At 33.1% G+C, this 24,091-nt stretch overlaps 3 protein-coding genes across 4 annotated transcripts in view; 1 reads left to right on the top strand and 2 right to left on the bottom strand.

Annotated features, from left to right (window-relative positions):
• Positions 1-431: 431 nt before the first annotated feature.
• Positions 432-2,289, bottom strand: LOC120423973 (heparin sulfate O-sulfotransferase). The gene is made up of 3 exons (XM_039587965.2): positions 1,932-2,289; positions 1,199-1,874; positions 432-1,129 (listed from the first exon to the last, which is right to left on the bottom strand). Exons 1-3 carry the CDS (start codon positions 2,053-2,055, stop codon positions 862-864), a joined length of 1,068 nt encoding a protein of 355 aa, XP_039443899.1. The 5' UTR covers positions 2,056-2,289; the 3' UTR covers positions 432-861.
• A 4,400-nt stretch (positions 2,290-6,689) lies between these two features.
• LOC120423974 (probable RNA polymerase II nuclear localization protein SLC7A6OS) lies at positions 6,690-8,998 on the top strand. The gene is made up of 4 exons (XM_039587966.2): positions 6,690-7,126; positions 7,184-7,533; positions 8,362-8,564; positions 8,624-8,998. The coding sequence occupies exons 1-4, from the start codon at positions 6,947-6,949 to the stop codon at positions 8,932-8,934; spliced, it is 1,044 nt and encodes a 347-aa protein (XP_039443900.1). The 5' UTR covers positions 6,690-6,946; the 3' UTR covers positions 8,935-8,998.
• A 6,679-nt stretch (positions 8,999-15,677) lies between these two features.
• Positions 15,678-24,091, bottom strand: part of LOC120423982 (zinc finger protein ush) — a 188,257-nt gene continuing 179,843 nt past the window's right edge. For both annotated transcript variants that reach the window (XM_052708407.1, XM_052708408.1), the window contains exons 6-10: positions 22,563-22,881; positions 22,274-22,491; positions 21,941-22,214; positions 21,686-21,873; positions 15,678-17,460 (exon numbers count right to left, since the gene is read on the bottom strand). In XM_052708407.1, the coding sequence (XP_052564367.1) occupies positions 16,953-17,460; positions 21,686-21,873; positions 21,941-22,214; positions 22,274-22,491; positions 22,563-22,881 (1,507 nt within the window). In that variant the 3' untranslated portion in view covers positions 15,678-16,952. The remainder of the gene's footprint in view (positions 17,461-21,685; positions 21,874-21,940; positions 22,215-22,273; positions 22,492-22,562; positions 22,882-24,091) is intronic.

The raw sequence follows: 24,091 nt of genomic DNA, 5'->3' as shown, positions 1-24,091 counted from the left end.
GAACTCGAATTGATGTTGAAATTATGTAATTTTTTTTTCTTTTTTCGATTATCCGAAGTCTTATACTAACCTTCGGATAATCGAACTTCGGAAAATCAAAACTTCGGATAATCTAGTCTAGACTGGAACAGAAATATTTAGCATCGTTTTCTTAGCTCCGTTTTTAGGAGTTAATTTTTATTAATTTAGATAAATATTATTTTCAAACCGTAAAACTGAGCAACGATGAAGATTTTTATTTTATTTGCAGAAAGATTGTCCAAAGTGCCTTTCAAAGGCACTGTTGGAATTGATCAGCATTTTGAATATTACATACAAAATATATTTAAAGGAATATAAATTGAGAAGGAAAAAAATAAAAAAGGATACAGAAAAACAGTGATATTCAAATAGGAGTTTCTTTCATCATAACCCATAAAAAACCCACCGAATACCATGTTAGAAAATTGTCTTTTTTATTTAAGTATTGTTTAGCATTATTGTATGTGTCGTCATTTGGGTAAACCGTATCTACTAAAACGGAGCAGTTAATTCTTTCCCCCTTCTTAATAAACGATCCAATCATCACGAAATGGAATGAACTAAAGCAGACTAAGTGTTTAAAACCAAAAGGTACAAATTTTCCTCTAATTTTCCAATTAAAATGGTACCTTTTTCCCTCTTACCCCTACAAAGCTTGGTGAATTCTATTACAATTTTAAGACAAAATTATTACAATTAATCAACAGCACTAGTTTCTAGACTCACTTTCAATATCCTTGCGTTTCATCAATATCTCTCGCTCACACTTTGTTTCTCTTTCCTGACTGAGATTTCGCATTCCGTTTTCACCCTCCTCCTCTTCCTCACCCTCAATTACAGCTAGTTGCGGACAGGGACGTTTTGATTTGGTTTGATTTTTTCGTAGAAAAAGTCCTGCGGGAGCGCGTTCTTACCTGGGGCTTGCAGTTTCATCTGGGCAAAGTGAAACTGCTCCAGCGCGTACTGGTACAGCTCGTTTTCCATCTGCCACACGAGCGATTGCTGAATTTTCGCCACGGTTTCCGGCAGCGGTTCCACCTTGGATTTCGTTTTACGCAGGTGCGACTTGTTGGACTTGGCAAAGTGGTCCGATGCGCCCCTAAACAGTCTGGATAAGAAAAGAAATAAAGGGTTTATCTGGTAATTGCTTTGCAGCAAAACCAATTTTCATGCTTACCTCGGTAAGGCCATTTCTAGCAGCTCAACAAACTCGGTCATCTCTTCCGTGACCCCAACGAGGAAATACTCGTTCACCAGGTTTCGTTTGGCCTCCTGCAGGGCCCAGGCGCTGCCCGGTTTCCAACATTCTGCCGCGTGACCACAGAAAAATGGAATCTGCAGCCACATGTTGTTCGGATCGCAGTCCTGCTTTTGCTTTGCGACACACTCGTCAAACGTCATGGTGTCGCCGGCACGATGCCGCACCAAGTGTGGCCGATAATCGTCACCGTAGCGCAGGAAGTAGTAGTACGACACCAATCGATCCAGCGGCTTTCGAACCAGATTTATGTACAGCGGCTTTGCCGCCGGAACGCCCATCTTCGAAAAGTCCAGATACGCCAAATGGCCATGGTAGAACGCCGGCTTCATCGCTTCCCATGCGGTCACGTTGCGGACAAACCGAATCTGGTTCGGCAGCGAAAAAACATGCATGTTTGCGGTGATGTTAATGTGCAAAACGTGGAATGCATTCTTCCGGCAGAGATCGTACGTGAGGTTTACGAAGCTGGTGCTGCCGGTCTTCGGAACCCTGTTGTAGATGACCACCAACCGTTCGTCAAAATCGGCCTGCAAAGCTTCCGAGTTGGTCATGGTTTGCCAGTGGCGAACCTGCTGAAACCGGTCATTGTTGACTGCGAAAAAATAAATAAATCAATATCACAACAACCAAAAGCACCCATCCCACAAACCTGTATCATATCGGACCAGTATCCGATCTTCCGGATCGTTCGACGAAAACCAGTGGAACAGAACGACGAATATCAGGCTCGCGGCAATCAATATCAGGAGGAAAAAATACTTTGTTGTCAGCATTGCTGCCGCACCTAGAAGCTGCGCGTTCGTTCTCTTCTCGAAGGTATTGTGGGACTGGCTGCTTGGTGATGTCGGGTGGAGTTTCCTCTTGCTGCTGATTACATTTTATTTCGCAAAGAACCGCACTGATAGCAGAGTTATTAAAGAAAAAAGATCGTAAAATTTGAGTTGAGTTTTTTCCTTGCGATTTTTTTTACTGATGTGGATGTTTTTGTTGCTTTTTGTTTACATATCGATTCGTGAGTTTGACAGATTGGGCGCAGTGTTGCCGGATTGGATGAAAAGTTCGTCAAGGCAAGCTGGTATAATATTGGGGTAATTGGGTACTAAAGCCCTATGTCAATTTTTATGTACAACGATAAAAAACACGGTTTAAAACCATTTCCAGAGTTTTTTTTGAATAGGTCCTATAAACATATGGAAGACAATAGTTTATTGGACATTTTCAAAAAAAAATCAAGATTTCTGATCACTTTTTTTCATTTTAATGCAAATTTTTTTTTTGACATGGCAACATTTTTTCGATGAATCAACTATGGTCCCCTTGGAACGAGCTGTCAAGTAGAAGCTTTTCTGTCAAGAAGGACCGCGAGGTTAATTTTTCAAAATTGATTTAAAAATCAATTTTAAACTCTTTGTGGTCATACAAAGGGTCATTGTACTCAGAAAAATAAGCTTTATCGCTGTAAACAATAACATCAGCAATCTAAGCTTCATTTTAGGACCCAATTTTCATATTACTGCATAAAAAATTCGAAAAACAAGATGTGTAAACAGTCCACCCTGCTCACGTTAGATGAGTTCGAGAAGAGATTTCCTGATCGATTTGATGTATGCAGCAAAGTTGTTGCTGGTTTGCTCTGTGATGTATACAAAAAACTAGAAATAAATCTTGCAATTGGGTACTAAAGCCCTATGTCAATTTTTATGTATAACGGTAAAAAACACGATCAAAAACCATTTCTGATCACTTTTTTTCATTTTAATGCAAATTTTTTTTTTGACAAGACAACATTTTTTCGATGGATCAACTATGGTTCCCTTGGAACGAGCTGTCAAGTAGGAGCTTTTCTGTCAAGAAGGACCGCGAGGTTAATTTTTCAAAATTGATTTAAAAATCCATTTTAAACTCTTTATGGTCGTACTCAGAAAAATAAGCTTTATCAGAAAAATAAGCTTTATCGCTGTAAACAATAATATCAGCAATCTAAGCTTCATTTTAGGACCCAATTGCCGTTTTTTTAATTTCATCAAAATTTCACCATTATTCTAAAAAAGTCATAACAATCGAGATAACTATAGTCCAAGCAATAGTCCATTAATTTACAGGCAAAAAAATTAGAAGATTAGAATTAAATAGAAAATCAAAAGCTCATTAATTTTAAAATTCAAAAATTATCTAATTCAAAATTGTGATATTTAAAAAATCAAAAATTCAATTACAGTCCAAGAAGGAAGAATTTTTAAATCCAGGATGGTGGCCGAACTGGCGGTGATGAAATATAAAAAAATGCATTTGATATTTTTTAAGGCAATCAACCATTCAAATTTGACTAAATGGCGTCGCAGAGTTCGAATTTTTTGTTAAAAGAAAGAAAATAAAAAAAACGAAAAAAATATTTTTGTTCGTGGTTTGATTATCCGAAGTCCCATACAAACCTTCGGATAATCGAGGCTTCAAATAATCGAGTCTGGACTGTATTACAAAGTAAGAAAATATTAAAAAATTAGGATTTAAAGAATTAAAAAATTTAATGAATTTTCAAATTTAAAAGTTTGGATATTCTTCAATTAAAAAAATTAAAAATTCACAAATTCTACAATTAAAAAAAATAGAATTGAGAAATTCAAAAAACATGTAATCAGAATTTAAGAATTTAAGAATTTAAGAATTCGACGGTAACATTTCAAAAGGCATCATGTACATTTTGACACTTTCTGGGTTATTGCATATTCTGAAAGTACTCCTAATAAGCTACCTCTCCACCAAAAATGAGCAAAAGTTACTTCAGTAAAGTCTGTTTAATAATGATTTTAAATAAAGTAACATAAACAAAATTTCTGCCATCAGCAGTGCCTGTTCATATAGCCCTGTCAACCTGTCAAACAAAAGAGTACATAAACCTCGTGACGAAAAAAAAGCATCATGAACAAAGCGCCATGTACATTCGGCGAAGAAAAACGAATCATAACAAAGCGTCCCCCTCAATGACAGCAGGGTGATATAGACGTTGGTGATTTCAAAAGAAGTTATGTTTGTTTTTCTCAAATAAAATGACGTAAATAATGTTTTATTGAATTTGGATGATCAAGTATCAATAAAAGCAACGTTTTTCATCGTTTGTTATCATTAGAACATCTTATTTTGCTTTTATATTAAAATGGGAATTGAAAATGGATGCTCAACATTCAAATGCGTTTTTCTCAAAACGCATGGTTTGTACATGATGCTTTTTGAAATGTTGGCGTCGAATTTAAGAATTTAAGAATTTAAGAATTTAAGAATTTAAGAATTTAAGAATTTAAGAATTTAAGAATTTAAGAATTTAAGAATTTAAGAATTTAAGAATTTAAGAATTTAAGAATTTAAGAATTTAAGAATTTAAGAATTTAAGAATTTAAGAATTTAAGAATTTAAGAATTTAAGAATTTAAGAATTTAAGAATTTAAGAATTTAAGAATTTAAGAATTTAAGAATTTAAGAATTTAAGAATTTAAGAATTTAAGAATTTAAGAATTTAAGAATTTAAGAATTTAAGAATTTAAGAATTTAAGAATTTAAGAATTTAAGAATTTAAGAATTTAAGAATTTAAGAATTTAAGAATTTAAGAATTTAAGAATTTAAGAATTTAAGAATTTAAGAATTTAAGAATTTAAGAATTTAAGAATTTAAGAATTTAAGAATTTAAGAATTTAAGAATTTAAGAATTTAAGAATTTAAGAATTTAAGAATTTAAGAATTTAAGAATTTAAGAATTTAAGAATTTAAGAATTTAAGAATTTAAGAATTTAAGAATTTAAGAATTTAAGAATTTAAGAATTTAAGAATTTAAGAATTTAAGAATTTAAGAATTTAAGAATTTAAGAATTTAAGAATTTAAGAATTTAAGAATTTAAGAATTTAAGAATTTAAGAATTTAAGAATTTAAGAATTTAAGAATTTAAGAATTTAAGAATTTAAGAATTTAAGAATTTAAGAATTTAAGAATTTAAGAATTTAAGAATTTAAGAATTTAAGAATTTAAGAATTTAAGAATTTAAGAATTTAAGAATTTAAGAATTTAAGAATTTAAGAATTTAAGAATTTAAGAATTTAAGAATTTAAGAATTTAAGAATTTAAGAATTTAAGAATTTAAGAATTTAAAAATTTAAGAATTAAAGAATTTAAGAATTTAAGAATTTAAGAATTTAAGAATTTAAGAATTTAAGAATTTAAGAATTTAAGAATTTAAGAATTTAAGAATTTAAGAATTTAAGAATTTAAGAATTTAAGAATTTAAGAATTTAAGAATTTAAGAATTTAAGAATTTAAGAATTTAAGAATTTAAGAATTTAAGAATTTAAGAATTTAAGAATTTAAGAATTTAAGAATTTAAGAATTTAAGAATTTAAGAATTTCAGAATTTCAGAATTTAAGAATTTAAGAATTTAAGAATTTAAGAATTTAAGAATTTAAGAATTTAAGAATTTAAGAATTTAAGAATTTAAGAATTTAAGAATTTAAGAATTTAAGAATTTAAGAATTTAAGAATTTAAGAATTTAAGAATTTAAGAATTTAAGAATTTAAGAATTTAAGAATTTAAGAATTTAAGAATTTAAGAATTTAAGAATTTAAGAATTTAAGAATTTAAGAATTTAAGAATTTAAGAATTTAAGAATTTAAGAATTTAAGAATTTAAGAATTTAAGAATTTAAGAATTTAAGAATTTAAGAATTTAAGAATTTAAGAATTTAAGAATTTAAGAATTTAAGAATTTAAGAATTTAAGAATTTAAGAATTTAAGAATTTAATAATTTAAGAATTTAAGAATTTAAGAATTTAAGAATTTAAGAATTTAAGAATTTAAGAATTTAAGAATTTAAGAATTTAAGAATTTAAGAATTTAAGAATTTAAGAATTTAAGAATTTAAGAATTTAAGAATTTAAGAATTTAAGAATTTAAGAATTTAAGAATTTAAGAATTTAAGAATTTAAGAATTTAAGAATTTAAGAATTTAAGAATTTAAGAATTTAAGAATTTAAGAATTTAAGAATTTAAGAATTTAAGAATTTAAGAATTTAAGAATTTAAGAATTTAAGAATAATTTAAGAATTTAAGAATTTAAGAATTTAATAATTTAAGAATTTAAGAATTTAAGAATTTAAGAATTTAAGAATTTAAGAATTTAAGAATTTAAGAATTTAAGAATTTAAGAATTTAAGAATTTAAGAATTTAAGAATTTAAGAATTTAAGAATTTAAGAATTTAAGAATTTAAGAATTTAAGAATTTTAATAAGAAAATTATTTTTTCTTGACCGCGTTTCTCCCGAGCTCCGTACTTAGCTTATACCAGTTTCTGAAATGCTGCTTTATACCAGATTTAAAAGTCTTGTGCGAAACTGTCAGACATTAGAAAATCACATACACACACACAGAACGCAAAACCAAACAGTTGAATCAGAAGCTGCATTTTCCTCTAAATTTGTTGAAATTTCAAGTTTAAATTAATCATAAAGCACTAAATCACCATCAAAACTAGTGACCACTTTACTTACGCACCACCGTTTCGCAAAAGTTCCTTATATTTAAGCCAAAAGTTTCACCCAAAGTTCTACACCACAGTCAAGACGTGATTCTAACCTCAACTTTCAAACAACAACAAAGAGTTTCTGAGCAGAGCAGAGTGATGGCCGCAGTAATCCGGCTCAAACGGCGCGTGGACGAAGATCCGCTGAACGCCTTCGTGCTCAACTGCAAACGCCAGCGGACGGATCAGGCGGAGCCTGATGCTGCTACTGCCAATGGAGTTGCCACCACCCCCGCGGAGACCTCGACGGTGCTGAAGTTTGCCGGAACGTTTACAAAGGTTTGTTGGTTTCGCATTGGGACTTGTTGGATGTTAAAGTTTTTGATTTCTTTTTAGGCCGACAACATTCCAGCACACCTGCAGAGCCGTCTCTCGAAGGAGGAAGCCAAGGAAGCGATATCGCGCGTGCATCGTCCCACGATCGCGTCCCGGAACCGGTTGGCATCGCGTCAGACGACGCAAAACAGTCGCTTCCGCATCGTCAATTGCACCCGCTCGCTGAGTCAGGTCGAGGGTGAGGAAGTGGGTGGTGGAACGACCATTGTAGACGTTGAGCGGGATCAGGTCGCTGGAGCGCCGGCCCAGGAACAGGAGCCTGGCTTCGTGTACGATTTGTACGTGGTTGACGAGAGTCAGCAGCAGAGCCAGCATGTCCCCTACATTCCGGAGAATCTGGACGATATCAGGTTGGTGCTGGTGGAAGATTTGTACTACACATTCTTCTCGTTCATTTGAAGCTTCCACCGCGAGCTGAGCCATTAATGCAAATTACGAACAAAATTCAACAAACACACACAAGACTAGAGCTGTAGATTTTTTTTTGAGATTTAGAAGTTTAGGTAGTTTTCATCTCTTAGTTTTCAACCAATCATCTGTTTTATGTAGAAGCTATTTTTTATAAAAATACTTTAAGGTAGGCTTAGCGAGAGATACATACATAGAATCCTATAAATAGTTGTCAAAATAACATGAAATATAGAGAAAGATAATTCAATACTTTTCGTCTGTGCTTGGAGAAGTATCTGATTCAAAACTGAAATACGATTCTTTTTATTTGAAAAGTTGAGAAAAATACCCGGCCCTCGAAAAAGTATTGAATTGTTTTGTCTCTTGGTTGGAAGAGATCGAAAAGATTCAATTCTTTCATAAAAAATCTTCTATTGTCGGCGGGATTCGAACCCAGATCCATCCATCCATGATTGCATTATTCCACTTTTTTTCAAGCATTGTTTAATTTATAATTTTTTTTTTTAAACTATTTCAAATAATCCTTTGAAATGTTGATTTTCAACAATTAATTTGAACATTTTTAAAAGACTGATTTCCATTTTGTCCAAAAATTGCGTTGCATTTGCTCATAGTGCGCAATGTCTCAAAGACCACGTCGGTAAAGTAGACCTAGACTTATTTTTAACTCCATCAAAGGGTAGTTTGTCACATGTTGGCCCTACTATCTAATTGGAAGATTTTTTTTTAATTTCGAATAACTTTTATTGCATTTTTTTTCACGCCAGCATTGCCATCTACGACGACCCGCTGTACTCTAGTCACCGCGGGTTGGGCGACCGGTCCGACAGTGACGGAGGCGAGTCGGAGGATTCGAACGACGAAAACAACTGGCGAAACGACTACCCGGACGAAGACGAGGACGTGTTCGGGGAGGCGGCCAGCGTGGACGAGGACGACATCCGGCGCGCCGTCGAAGAGTTTGATTTGGGTGCGATCTCTCTTTTTATGTAATTTAATTAGTTCAACATTGATTTAATACATTTTCAGATGGAGATCGCGAACTGTCGTCGGACGAGGATTATTACGAGGCGGAAAACAGTGGGTTTGCCTACCCGGCGGATGACGACGGGGAGTGCGATGGGGAGGAGGGGCCCGGACGTCTCAACAAACAAGACGTGGAGCTGTACGGAACGGCTTATGCTCGCTACAAGGCACGCATTCTGAAAGATATGAAAGCAAAAGAGTCGAACGGTGATCGTGACTCGGATGAATACGATTCGGAGATTGAGTGTGATGACGATAGTAAATCATCCGGCACCAGTGACAGTGACAACGAGAATTTTGATTTGTACGATTAAATTTGTTAATTTCCTAGCTGTAAGATTGAATCTAGAATAAAGTATGCTTATGAAGCGATTTCAATACACGTTGTGGAATGCGTTCGATGACAACATTAGATCGGTCGTCGATTTCACAATCCGTATCAGAGTTGGGTTCGAATCCCGAACCATTATTTCCCTGGATAGGTTTCCTGTTTGGATAGCACACTTTAATTGCTTCCGGACCTAGTACCTCCAGGCAGATGAGAGCCACTACAATCCATTCGTAACTTGACTGAATCTTATTCGAATTACGATTCCGAATGTGGGTACACTTTTTGCTTTTTCTGTTCTCGCCCTTCCTTCTTTTGATTCTATTTTCGTCTACGGTTTGTTCGTTCGAGATCTCGAACCAAACTGGCGCTAAGCTTGACCTTAACACAAAGTGGCATTCGGTTTGGTGTGCGAGCTAGCTCGCGCGTCGCCCTTAGAAATCCCGATCGGGTCTGGGTTCGAATCCCAATCATCAACTTTTAAAGATGTGTTGTTGCCCATATACCCCTTGCTAATAAGTGTTCAATTTTAGCCATCTCAATGGTTCTGGTTGGTCAAAGGCAAGGCACAGAAAATGTCAAATTCCACACGGACTGATGTTCGATCCCTCAATTCTGTTCCGTACTAACAAAAAGACAAATCACTCGACAACATTCTTTTTTAAAGAATTCATGATTAAGGCAGAAATTTCAAGGGTTGGTATGAGCACACACTAAAACTTATTTTAAATCTGTTTTCAGGGCATTAAAATATACATTTTCAACTATTAACAAAAACAATTTGTAGACATTCGGTTGTATCATTGCAGAGAGATAGCTATTTGAATTTAGCAGTTTAAAATAAAAAACGTTACTTAATCCACCTTTAGGTGGTTGGTGCCTTCCTCACATTCATAAAGTCAATACATTCAGTAAAAATAGCAACATTACCCCTTAACATGTTTAACAAATCAACTTTATTACTCATTTCTTTTGATAGGGTTCGCAGATCTTCAATATTTCTGGCCAATCGCCAAGGTCTGATAAAAAACCTATTCAACGATAGTTCGCATGGAAGATTCAGACAATATTTCTATCACAATATCTGAAATCCGGCCTCCAAAAAGTGTATAAATAACACTTAAGTGCTAATAACTTTTGATAGAGTTGTCAGATCCTCGATGTTTTAGGCTCATTTGGAAGGTCTTTCGATTATCTAACTAACGACAGGTCGCATGATGGACCCGGACAACATTTTCATTGAAATATCTGTTATCCGGCCTCCAAAAAGTGCACACTTAAGTGCTAATAACTTTTGATAGGGTTGTCAGATCTTCAATGTTTTGGGCTCATTAGAAAGGTCTTTTTGATACCTTTCTGAAAATGTATAACATAATAATTTTCTTGCAAAAACCACCCTTTTTACAATCTTCCGGACATTCGCCAAAATCGTTTTTTTAGCATAACTTTTGAAGTACTTAACTAAACTTGCTGATTTTAAATAGAGACCTATGGGACCCCAAGACGGATCGAATGAGACTAATACGGTCAAAATCCGTTCATCCAGTCTGGAGATAATCGAGTGACAATTTTTTTGTCCACCCACCTACACACATCCACACAGACATTTGCTCAGAACATGATTCTGCGTCGATAGGTATACCTGAAGGTGGGTCTACGAGGTCAAACTAAAAAGTTCATTTTTCGAGTGATTTTATAGCCTTTCCTCAGTATGGTGAGGAAGGCAAAAAGACGGGTGCCACGATATCTCAAAACTGCTTTGACCAAATCGGCTCAAAATTTAGATGAAGATTCGTTTAAACGGTTCCGTGTGCATGACGAATGCCGATTCTCAAAAAGTTTATTCTTAAAAAGATAAAAAATAATAATTGTTTTTCACATAAAAAATCGTCAGTTTTTGATTTTTGTATTTAACAAAAAATCTAAAACGGATTTCGTCATGAGACATGTCATGAGGGTCTTCACTCCTAATTTTAAGCCAATTTGGTCCATCCAATCTTGAGATATCGTGGCACCCGTAAATCAACTCTGTGTTTCGAGAAAAAACGTTCAGAAAGTTTGACAGTTCGCTTTGCGCATGGCAAAATTTCAAGCTTAAATCTTCTGTTTCTTTCTACAGTGGACTCTCTGGTTGTCGATCTTCTCGATATCAATATTGCTCCAGCTGTCAATATTTTTTTCAGTCTCTCCAAATAGATTGCTTTGATTTTTCGTTATATAATGTGATAACTCCCGCTCACGACGGTCCCTTCAATATCGACATCGAGAGAGTCCACTGTACTTCAATCATTTATGAAATATCTTCATGAAACATTTAGGAGCGATCGGAATTTATCTTTTTAGTGGATTTAGCAAATTTTGTGTAAAATAAATTTTTTAGATTTTTTTTTAATTTATGTGACCCCTAAATTAACATTTATTTATCAGATAATCGTTCGATGGCGAATGACTAAGAAGGTTTAGGAAATTTATATGGTATGAAATAAGTGTTTATTGAAATAACATGCCATAGTTTCAACATTTGCATAGAAAGTGTTTTAAAATGCATTTTACACTAGTTCAGTTGTTTTGCAGTCATTAGTTTTTTAAAAAATGTAAGATTTGACGAAAACAAAAACTTCAGCTAAAAAAAAACAGAAAAAATCAGATAATCGTTCGATGGCGAATGACTAAGAAGGTTTAGGAAATTTATATGGTATGAAATAAGTGTTTATTGAAATAACATGCCATAGTTTCAACATTTGCATAGAAAGTGTTTTAAAATGCATTTTACACTAGTTCAGTTGTTTTGCAGTCATTAGTTTTTTAAAAAATGTAAGATTTGACGAAAACAAAAACTTTAGCTAAAAAAAAACAGAAAAAATCAGATAATCGTTCGATGGCGAATGACTAAGAAGGTTTAGGAAATTTATATGGTATGAAATAAGTGTTTATTGAAATAACATGCCATAGTTTCAACATTTGCATAGAAAGTGTTTTAAAATGCATTTTACACTAGTTCAGTTGTTTTGCAGTCATTAGTTTTTTAAAAAATGTAAGATTTGACGAAAACAAAAACTTTAGCTAAAAAAAAACTTTTAGCGATACTAAACATCGAAAATTAAAAAAAAATCAATAGATTTTAAAATTAACTTAAGCATGCTAAAAATGATTCTAAATGCAGGAAAATGCATTTTTAATTGATTTAAGCTGATTTCACTAAAATTTTCATTGAAATTTTAAAGTTTTTTGAAAAAATATGTTTTTTGCCCCCTGATTTTTAAAAATCGACACAATTTTGGTAAGGCCGTTGCAAATATTTTTTGAAGTTTATGTCCCTCGACTCTGACCAAAGAAATAAACTTTGAAAAATATTTGCAACGGCCTAAAGCATAAAAAAAATATTTTTTTCTGTTCGCCATTACTACAATCTTCAATGTCTTTTTTGAAAATTTGTAGGACATTTTCTTATGTTTTCGAAAACTATTTTGTCAGGGATGGTCAAGCCTGGTCATGACTTCAATTTTCAAACTACTCTATGATTGAAAATAAAATTTTACATCCTAAAACAAATTCCTAAAAGTTTATGGAAATTTTTTCACGTTTCTCAATGACAATGTCAGCACTTCCAAATGAATTATGATCAACTTGTGCATTAGCTCAAAAGATGTAATTTTTATTATCTAAAACTGTGAAAAATCTCACAAATTCTAGAAAAATCATACTTTCAAAAATGTTAATTTTGCGCAATATATTTTTTTTGAAATGGGTAAATTTTAAAGGGAAACCGTTTTTTTATGAGAAGTTTTATACTTTATTTTTGTATTGATTAGAAAATCCGTTCTAAAGATACACATTTTTGAAGTAATTATGCAAAATGTCTTCTTTGGTCACAGAAAAGTTACACACAAAGTTTTATCCAAATAAAAAATAAAAAAAAATGTCTCCTTTTCGTTTCATTTTTTGATGCAAAATCGGATTCGAAATCAAAATGTATATGGTCCAGAGATTTTCGGGAATAAAGAATCCCTCCCCCCCCCTCTTCCCCCTGTTAATTTCCAATTCCTTCAACATGGACTGTCACAAAGCCCTGACCCCTCTCCCTCCAGAAAAACTTCCTGAAAAATTGTTCGGGAAATGGGGTTTTAAGTTATAATCCAAATAGCACTCTATTTTCAAATGCATGTCAAAAACACAAAAGTGGGCGTTTGTTTGACGTAGCGTAATATCTCCTTAACATTTCAAAAGGGCTTAAGTTGTGAATTTTTGACCTTTTGAAATGTTTGTCTTGAGTTATTTTTATTTTGATATTTTTTATCGAATCAGAAAGTCTGAATCGGAAAATTCGGATCAATAGTTCGATGCCACTGTGCTCTCTTATGCCAACTAGATATGAAAACCGGCAAGCTTAGTACAAGAGAGCACACTAATATTTGTTTGTTTGTTTCGACCGTTTCTTTAAAAAGTACAGTCCAGACTCGATCATTCGAAAGCCTTGGAAAAATTTCAGTGCGGGTAACCAAAGGGCTTTTGTTAGGGGAAATATGCCCATTTTAAGCCTAATAAGCGGTCGTGTTTGAATGATGCTGAATAATCTGGATTTTTCCTTGAAATTCACTAAAACCAAGTACACCAACGAGTAGAGCAACTTTTTGTGAACATTTCTGTTTATTTTCACTTTTATTAAAGGTTATGCTATTCCTTTTACAAGCATTTAAAAAAAAAATATTTCAAAAATGCATTCTAATCAGTCGAGTGCATTGGGCCACGCTCATTTTTCTATTTTCAGCTTAGTTCTTTTTTTCTTCCAGCGCTCTCTTGGGTCTGCTTAGTGCTGCCAATATTGATGAAATTTTAAGCGAACACTCACGAAAAGTAGCATTCATAGCGAAAGTTTCCTGGCAGCACTTGCTCACTCTAACAGGCGCTGTACCAGCATGTTGGTGGTGTTGGTGGCCACCCTTTGTTCTTTATTTGCCTTCGCTCCTCGCTCGGTTTTCTTCAGCCTTCGATTGGAATGGGTAGTCAAAATTGAAACGTCAAAAGACTTAGTGCGTTTGTTTTTTTGATGGTGCTTGCTAATTATTTACATTTTTCGGGATTATTTTTCAAGTGAGTAAGTAATGGACAAAAGAACATGTTGCCGGTAGTTGGAAGCAATTTTATATCTGAAGTGCTTTGAAATCGTTAGCGCAAGTGAAAAGATATTGATGGCGACTTTCGTTAAGCAGTTAAGCTCTGATCTTGCGTGTGGATGTGTGTGCCACCAAAATGATGAGAAATGAGGGCTTTTGTTAATTTGCTTTGGTTAACCGAGCTGAAATAATTCGAACTGTCAAAAATCCACCAAAGCATCTACCGGTGGATACTTTTCTACCACAGATTTTTGTGCGATCAATGTGGTAGATGCTTTGGTGGATTTTTGACAGTTCGAATTATTTCAAGAAAATCCACCACGGTTAACCAAATCAAATTAACAAAAGCCCTCAAATCTTCGGAAAATCGAACCAAGAAAGAAATGTATTAGCTGTCTTATTTTCGATTGTTAAGCTCACGACAGGTATGACCCCTAAACTTCTTTAAGATGATTTAGAATTTTTAGATCCAAGATGACGATAGAAATGGCGATGATGGATTATTGAGAAAATGCTAATTTGGTAGGCAACCAACCATTCAAATGTATCTAAAATGGTTTCATAGAACTCGCATTTGATATTTAAAGTAAGAAAATAAAATAATAACACTAAACATCGAAAAATTCTAAAGATTTTTTAATCAAACCAAACATGCTAGAAATGATTGGTAATGTATTTTAAATTGATTTCAACTGATTGCACTTAAATTTCTTTTAAAATTCGGGGTTAGAAAAAATGTTTTGCCCCTTGATTTTTTCGGGCTAACTTTGAAAGGGTTTGACAAACACTTTAAATAAAATGTGTACCAGCCTTGCATCAATTTATTTTATGAACTTATGCACTTATATTTTTTTCCTAAAAAATATTATATGAAACGATTTGAAAAAACACAACTTAAATCTTCCACTCACCAGTCGAGGCTTCAAATCAGAATCCGCTACACTACATGCAATTTTATCGTAGCGCAAAGTGCAGTACGATTGTTTGCTCTAACGGTTAGCGCGCGGTGCCAGTTTGCTCCACTTTATCATTTAGATATCCTCAAGTACGAACTTAGTTCTCCAGTTCTCTCGCCCTAGAGCCCTTCCCAAGTTCGAATCCTGTCCAGAACACCCAGCACACTTTTGTTCTGCGAGAGAGTCCTCGTTGCTCGCCAAATTTCCCCTCCATTAACATATAGGTATAATAAAAAAGCAAACACCGGAACGCGCGCGACGCCGCCGAAGGGAGAAAGAAAACAACCCCCCTTGCTTATTGTTCTGGGCCCCCGAATCGCCACGTGTTCTCGGCCCATGGTAAACTCAAGGGACATCAAACCTCCTTAGCGAGTTTCTTAGTCTTTGAATTAGTTTGAAGAACGCACAAGCTCCGCTAGGTGGATAACTCAACAAGAAGTGCAAACGAGAGAGAGATTTTTTGTTTCGCTTGATTTGCGCGCATGTGCAATTTGCGTGCCACGTGGTTGCAAAGGGCTATGAATAGAAACATGCTGCTGGACGAAGAAGGCGCGCGAGCGGGGGAATCGCGTCGGCAAGGCAGGCCTCCTTTGATTAACCCTGGAAGGGTTGGTGGGTGTGATACCAATTTGGGTTGAAAGAAAAAGACGATTTTTAAATTATTTTGATATTTCTTGCGAACTTTTATTGAATCATACTCAATTGGTTCTTTTCACTTCCATCCGGTTTGCTTTAATTATCGTGCAACTACAATTTTTACCCTCACATCGTGTGGTTCTCTGCGTGTTTCTTTTTGTTTCGCTCTCAATCGATAAATAATAATTTATTGTCATTTGATTCTATGTTCTTCTTTTGCTTGTTTTCTCTTCTACGATTAAGTTTTCATTATTTCAGATTTCATAACAAACGCCGAAAAGTTTTGGTTTCACATTGAGTTTTACACATTTTTTGCTGGAAGTTACGAATATTTTTGCAGTTTCATTCACAAGAAAGTGGTAATCGCGGTGTGGTAATTATGATTTTGCTGCGTGTTTTTTTTATTTGTTTGTATGGCAATTGTGTGGTTGTTTTCTGCGTTTTCAATTCAGACCAAGCAGCATTACAGTGTATGCAACGGAAATCTGCAGTTTTTACTAATTTTATGCTTTTTATAAGATTGTTTGTGTGAGTTTGTGTAATTGTTAAGTGGAATAGGTTCTATTATAGGTTGATAAGATGTTTACTTTGTAAGATTAAATTCGAGCTTATGTTTTACGACGACTGCTTTTTTGCTTTACACAGATTTTTACAACTCTCTCTCTCTCTTTCTTTCTCTATAATTCATTACAAATTAATCGCTACTAAATGCAATAATCGCTCAAGTCTTGATTCAATAATTGGAAGTTACATACGTATCGGTTCGAAGGAAACTTTTAAACTTAAAACAAATTGGAAAACAACTCGCGCTAACTTTGGTAAAACATGCGTTTAAAGTTTAAAGGTTTTTGAACTGAAATATAGATTTAACTAAGTCTTTAAGGGGAAGGGAAGAAAATAACAAATTCTAATTCTTACGTTACGTTACAACATGTACAGAGTTACACTTCCTAACGGTAATAGTAATAATTATGCCAGCGTTTGAGCTTCTCTAGAGGGGGGAAATTGGGACTTGTGTTTAACGTCGATTTTTCGTAGGATTTGCGCTTAAGATTATGCTTCCATTAGACTTACACAACTACAGTAATAAGATTCCGATTCTACAGTTAACACAGAAATGTTCATTCTCTTCTTGTTTCAACGCCTTCCAGAGGGAGGACAATGATTAAGTTCCGATAAAAACGTATACATTTTGCGTGCTTTTTCTCCCAAAAAACAATTCACATAAAATCATTTCCATTCCGTATACAATTGCCTCTCGTCCCATTTGCCGACGGCTTCCGGCGCCGCCTCCTCGGCTAGACCGACGTCTCCGTGGCCCGCGTGACGGAGACCGCCGCGGCAACGCTGTTCGGCGACCCGGTCGTGGCCGCTCGCAAACTGGCCGGAGCACCTCCCCCCGGTGTCGTACCAGCTCCGCCGCCGCCACCGCCCCCCTCCTGGGGCGTATTTTTGCAGTAAAACTTTTTATGAGCAATGAACGTGTTGACGTAGTTGAAGGTGATGTCGCACGTGTCGCAGTAGTTCGGACCGGAGTGGTTGATCTCGAAGGTCGAGGGTGGCGAGGGGGTTTTGGAGCTCTTGATCGCCGGTGGAGCGACAAACGAAGGTTTGACTTTGCCCGCCGGTTGAGGCTGGTTTGGGGAAGGGGGAGGCGGGGAGGCCATCGGGGAGTGGGAGGTGATGGTGGGAGCTAATTCGGGGGCTTCGGTTTTGATGATGACTTCCGGTTCCTCCATGACGACGTCCACGTCGACGTCGGGTTCGTCGGGGCGGGGGTCGTCCTCCGGTTCGCTTTTGATGGTGCTGGGAGAGAAAGAAACACAAATATTAATATAATTTTTTATCATCAATTGAGGAATTTTGAACAATTTTGAACATTTAGAAATATAAAACAATTTAAAGAAATTTTTAACATTTTTAACCATTTTAACAATTTTAAGCAAATTTTTACAATTTTTGACAATTTTTAACAATTTTTAACAATTTTTTTTTCAGTTTAGCATTTTTATAATTTTTCATAATTTTGACCAATTTCAAACAATGCTAAACAATTTTAAACAATTTTAAACAATTTTTAACAATTTCAGACAATTTTCAACAATTCAAAAAACAGTTTTAAACAATTTTATACAATTTTAAACAATTTTAAACAATTTTAAACATTTTCAAACAATTTTAAACAATTTTGAACAATTTTAAACAATTTTAAACAATTTTGAACAATTTTAAACAATTTTAAACATTTTCAAACAATTTTAAACAATTTTGAACAATTTTAAACAATTTTAAACAATTTTAAACAAGTTCAAACAATTTCAAACAATTTCAAGCAATTTCAAACAATTTTAAACAATTTTAAACAATTTTAAACAATTTAAAAAACAATTTTAAACAATTTTGAACAATTTTGAACAATTTTAAACAATTTTGAACAATTTTAAACAATTTCAAACAATTTCAAACAATTTCAAACAATTTTAAACAATTTTAAACAATTTTAAACAATTTAAAAAACAGTTTTAAACAATTTTGAACAATTTTGAACAATTTTAAACAATTTTAAACAATTTTAAACAATTTCAAACAATTTTAAACAATTTTGAACAATTTTGAACAATTTTAAACAATTTTAAACAATTTTAAACAATTTTGAACAATTTTGAACAATTTCAAACAATTTTAAACAATTTTAAACAATTTTAAACAATTTTAAACAATTTTAAACAATTTTGAACAATTTTGAACAATTTTAAACAATTTTAAACAATTTTAAACAATTTTAAACAAGTTTAAACAATTTTTAACAATTTTGAACAATTTTAAACAATTTTAAACAATTTTAAACAATTTTAAACAATTTTAAACAATTTGAAACAATTTAAAGCAATTTTAAACAATTTTAAACAATTTCAAACAATTTTAAGCAATTTTAAACAATTTTAAACAATTTAAAACAATTTGAAACAATGTTAAACAAATTTAAACAATTTTAAACAATTTTAAACAATTTTAAACAATTTTGAACAATTTTAAACAATTTTGAACAATTTTAAACAATTTTGAACAATTTTAAACAATTTTAAAACTTTTAAACAATTTTAAACAAATTTAAACAATTTGAAGCAATTTTAAACAATTTTAAACCATTTAAAACAATTTCAAACAATTTTAAACAATTTTAAACAATTTTAAACAATTTTAAACAATTTTAAACAATTTTAAACAATTTTAAACAATTTTAAACAATTTTAAACAATTTTAAACAATTTAAAAAACAATTTTAAACAATTTTAAACAATTTTTAACAATTTTGAAAAATTTTAAACAATTTTAAACAATTTTAAACAATTTTGAACAATTTTAAATAATTTTAAACAATTTTAAACAATTTTAAACAATTTAAACAAGTTCAAACTATTTTAAACAATTTCAAACAATTTTAAACAATTTTAAACAATTTTAAACAATTTTAAACAATTTTAAACAATTTTAAACAATTTTAAACAATTTTAAACAATTTTAAACAATTTTAAACAATTTTAAACAATTTTAAACAATTTTAAACAATTTTAAACAATTTTAAACAATTTTAAACAATTTTAAACAATTTTAAACAATTTTTAACAATTTTAAACAATTTGAAACAATTTTAAACAATTTAAAACAATTTGAAACAATGTTAAACAATTTAAAACAATTTGAAACAATTTAAAACAATTTTAAACAATTTAAAACAATTTTAAACAATTATAAACAATTATAAACAATTTAAACAATTTTAAACAATTTTAAACAATTTTAAACAATTTTAAACAATTTAAAAAAAATAAACAATTTTAAACAGTTTTAAACCATTTTCAACAGTATTTAGTAATTTTGTATTTTTAACAAGTTTTAACGCCAAAAAAATACATTTTTTACAATTTTTTACAATGTTCAACAATTTTAACAATTTGTAACCATTGTTAACCATTTTCAAAAAAAAAAAAAAAAAAAATAACAAACTTTCAACAATTTTTACCAATTTTTAAGAACTTAGTTAATTTTTTAAACAAATTTTAACAATTTCCAGCAATTAAAAAAAATAACAAATTTTAACAATTTATAACAAATTTAAACAAATTTAAAAAAATACAATTTCTAACAATTGTTAACAATTTTTTAGCAACTTTTTATAATTCTTTACATTTTTAAATTTTTAAAAAAAATTTAAAAGTTTTAACATTTATTTTTAATTTTTTTACATTTTTTAAGCAATTTTTAAGACATTTTTTGCAATTTTTTACAATTTATTACTAGGGGAAATATACCCATTATAAACACTCTATGAAAGCTGTAATTCATGATCAAAGTGCTAATAGGCCGATAATAGAAATTGTATATTTTCTCTATTTCTAAAAAATTTCAAGACGTGTTTTTAATATTTTTAGCCATTTTTAACATTTTTTGAAATTCAACAAATGTTTACAATTTTATATACATTTTTTTGCAATTCTGTTGTGAAACTTTTTTACCTTTCCTGTCTATTTTGAGTTGTTTGCTAGTTTGCTGCCATAGTCTAATACCTACTTTAGTCAATAAGGCTTTCTAGTCAGAAATTTACCAACACATTCAAAGTATGTTTACATGACAGCTGGACGTTTGTTTGCATCAGGTTTCCTATCTCTTTCTAGCAATTTTTTTTGTCAAGCAACTTCTAGCTGGTTTATTTGACTGACAGCCCGATATGTCAGCCAACATACTTCGCAGGTCTGTGACAGCTACAGCTCGATCATTGTTTGCATCAGGACACTGTGACGAGGAATTCGTCATTTTTGAGTTAAATTATATTTTTTTCACTGGGCCTAGAAAGCCTTATTGAAACTATACTTAAGTGAATTAAATTTTAAACCAGGTGAAACATTTATTTGTTTTAAAAATTATTGATCCATTCTACATTCCATTGTTAAGTTTAATATTTTTTGCAGCGCCTAATTTCTTTGGCTTTATTGTTTTTTTCTGGACTTAATTTTGGAACAGATCTGGAAAAAAATCTGGTAGTAAGTATGTGGCTGATTTGACGTTTACTTTGTTACTTTGATAATACAGTCATCCCACATATTCGGAACGGTTTCCAGATCGGCCAATGTTCAAAAAATCATAGCAAATCGATAATTGAACTTAATGATTCGCTTTTACCTTCATTTGAAAGATTTTCTTGCGATCTTTCGAATGCTGTGTCGAACATCTGCAAATTTTAACTTTTATATGAAGTTTTTGAAGAATTACTTTGACCCTTGAAATCCACAAATTCGGAACACTTTTTTCTTACGAATGTAAACAAACTTTGGTTCTCTCCAGGAGTACATATTTATTACCAAATAATGACCTCACACACAGAAACCAATGAAACTCAAGCTTAGTGATGTTTTATACATTGTTTGATAACTTTTTTTTTGTGAAAATATCACTTAAATTCGAGTGTTCCACAATTGTGGGAGGCACAATAACATCCCACAATTATGAAACAGGCCATTTGGAGGCAGTGTTTTGCTGCTCTGGACAACATAGTCTTGGAATGAAGTTTTTTGTTCAAAAAGTACTACTTTTACTAGTGAAATAGCAAGATAATGTCCAAATGAAGGTTCTAAAAATAGTAAGGTCGACAGAAAAGCTACTTTTGGCAAGCTATTGACAAATTATCATAAAAGTGTTCCAAATTTGTGGGTGTTCCGAATATGTGGGATGACTGTAATCGAAAATAGTTTTTTTGTCTCATTTTTCTTAAGTTTAAATAGAAGAACGGTTTGAAGATGTTCTTTTAACCATCTTTTGATTTTTAAGTTTTATAAATGTGGTATTCTACTGTGGGAAACTTTATTTGCAAAAAACAACAAAAAAACTTAAAAAAATCATCAAATGTTTGATTAAAAAGTATCAAAAAGTGTATTTTTCTAAGTTCAAGTTTTGTTTTGCAAATTTATGTTTTATTTAAATTTAATTTCTTTTATATATTTTTTTTAAATTTTCATTAAATATAAAAACCTACCTATTTCCCGTCGCCGTCAACGGCCCTGGCCCCGGCGTGCTGCTGACCGGTGGCCGCGGCGTCGAACTGCCACTGTCCTGTCCTCGTTCGCCGGTACCATTGGCGATAAGCGATTCACCACCCTCTCCAATCAGCGGGGAGTTGCTCGGGGGCCGTTCCCGTCCGTGGATCAGCTTGATATGTCTTGCCTGAGGAAAATTTAAAGATTTGATTAAAACCTGATTTTCAATTTTGATAAAAAGATATTTCACTTACCACATTGATCTTGTAAGTGGAGTAGTACGGACACAGCTCACAAAAGTGAACCTGGCCCGAGCCGTTTCCGGACTCAATCTGCTGTTGCTGCTGTTGATTGGCGGCTGCCTGCGCCGCCGCAGCCTGGTTCATCAGCTGAGCTGCCGCGGCCGCAACGGCCGCCGCAGGCGGAATCTCGATTCCGTCCTCTTCCAAAATGCAGGTGATGTAGTTCTCCTCGTTGAAGTCGTTCGTCTTCTTGTCAAAGTGCATCCGGATGTGGGTTCTCATGCCACTGTTGAAGAAGTAGAAAAGTCAGCTATGGTCTTCGAACTTGAAGAACTTCAAACTTACCGCAGGGTATTGCCCTTGTACCGGCAGATCGTACAACGGAACGCCTTCACACCACCGTGGGTGTCCATGTGGCGTCGGGCTTCCGTCGAGTTGGGACTGATGACCTCGCAGATCGGACACTTGTACGCGCCCTGACCGGCAACGGTACACGGTTGACCCGGTTCGTGCATGCTTTTGCACTTGGAGCAGCGTTCCTTCTGAGCCGGAGCCGTCGTCGTCTGTCGAGTTATAGAAAGAAACGATCAAAAATCCAACTCCCTCAAACCTCACGTTAGTCCGGATAACTTACCGGCATCTGGACGTCGACCCGCTTCGGGCAGTAGTACATCTGGTGGGCGCTCAGATTGTCCAGCGAGGTGAACTTGATACCGCAGGCGGCGCAAATCAGCTGCTGGTAGGCGACCGGAGCGGGTCCACCACCCGAGGATCGCTGCGGTCCACCGCCGGAGTTGACGGAGTTCGGGTTGGAGCTGGACGGGCTGGCCGCCGTACGGGGTGAGATCGGGGGACTGACCTTGGCGTTTTCACCGTCCGCTCCGTCGAGATTCCGCGCCGAGCAGTAGTGCTTCTTGTGGGCGAGATAGTTTTCGTACTTGCAGAAGACGATGCTGCGGGGGAAAAGTGTTGTTTTTGTTTTTTAATCGAATTAAAATTTTAATTTTGGCATAACTTTATTGTTTGAGCTTAAAAAAACATGCGAGTTATTTTTACGTCAAACCAAATTGCAATATTAAATAAAATTATATGAAATGGCTCAAATTGAAAATAAGGCTTTAACAAACTATATTTTAAGCTGCTGTTCAAAATTTTAGTTTATTTTTCAAAATTGGTTAAAAAAATATCCCAAAATGCCTTCACACCATTATAGTTTTTCTATTGTTAAAATCCTTGATTTTTTCCCCAATTCTTTCGATTTTTTTTCCATTTTACCAAATTTCCAAAAATATGTAAAAAAACAATAAAAAACTAACTAGTGTTCCATTTGGATGAAATACAAACAAGAAACTATGCAGTGTATTGTAAATAGTTTACAATCGATTGAATTATTTTTTTTAAATAAAGACATATTTTTGAAAACAGTTTCAGGGGGATTAAGAAACTGTTTAATATAATTAGCATTGGCTTAATTTGGTAGTTTCGGAATTTATTAAGCCATTGAATAAATGCTCTTAAAATCCCAACATTAGGTGAGCAATTCTCTACGAAATCGGTCTATTTTCTTAAATTTTAATTTTTGTTTTTTTTTTAATCCGACTGAAACTTTTTTGGTGCCTTCGGTATGCCCAAAGAAGCCATTTTGCATCATTAGTTTGTCCATATAATTTTCCATACAAATTTGGCAGCTAGTCATACAAAAATGATTTTCGACTTCATTTTTCGATTTAAAATCAAATTTGCAATCAAAAAGCACTTTAATGAAATTTTGATAAAGTGCACCGTTTTCATGTTAAATCCATTTTTAGGTGACTTTTTTGAAAATAGTCTTAATTTTTCATTTTTTAAAATAAGTGCACATGTTTGCCCACTTTTGAAAAAAATATTTTTGAAAAGCTTCTCTATATTTTGCTTTTTTAAACTTTGTTGATACGACCCTTAATTGCTGAGATATTGCCATGCAAATGTTTAAAACAGGAAAATTGATGTTTTCTAAGTCGCACCCAAACAACACACCATTTTCTAATGTCGATATCTCAGCAGCTAATGGTCCGATTTACAATGTTGAAATAGGAAATATTCGTGAAATTTTCCGATCTTTTCGAAAAAAATATTTTCAAGATTTTTAAACTAAGACTAACATTTCAAAAGGGCCAAACATTT

This window comes from Culex pipiens, chromosome 2, assembly GCF_016801865.2.
Source record: "Culex pipiens pallens isolate TS chromosome 2, TS_CPP_V2, whole genome shotgun sequence".
Classification (NCBI taxonomy): Eukaryota; Metazoa; Arthropoda; class Insecta; order Diptera; family Culicidae; genus Culex; species Culex pipiens.
The sequence above is the reverse complement of the archived record's forward strand: the minus strand, read 5'-3'. Positions and strand labels throughout refer to the sequence as shown.

Excerpts from the sequence above, each read along its gene's own strand:
- LOC120423974 (XM_039587966.2), top strand. The coding sequence starts at position 6,947 with ATGGCCGCAGTAATCCGGCTCAAACGGCGCGTGGACGAAGATCCGCTG. Across the intron at positions 7,534-8,361 it reads GAGAATCTGGACGATATCAG|CATTGCCATCTACGACGACC; the intron begins GTTGGTGCTGGT and ends TTTTCACGCCAG. Across the intron at positions 8,565-8,623 it reads CGTCGAAGAGTTTGATTTGG|ATGGAGATCGCGAACTGTCG; the intron begins GTGCGATCTCTC and ends ATACATTTTCAG.
- LOC120423973 (XM_039587965.2), bottom strand. The coding sequence starts at position 2,055 with ATGCTGACAACAAAGTATTTTTTCCTCCTGATATTGATTGCCGCGAGC. Across the intron at positions 1,875-1,931 it reads ACTGGTCCGATATGATACAG|TCAACAATGACCGGTTTCAG; the intron begins GTTTGTGGGATG and ends ATTTTTTCGCAG. Across the intron at positions 1,130-1,198 it reads CTAGAAATGGCCTTACCGAG|ACTGTTTAGGGGCGCATCGG; the intron begins GTAAGCATGAAA and ends TTTCTTATCCAG.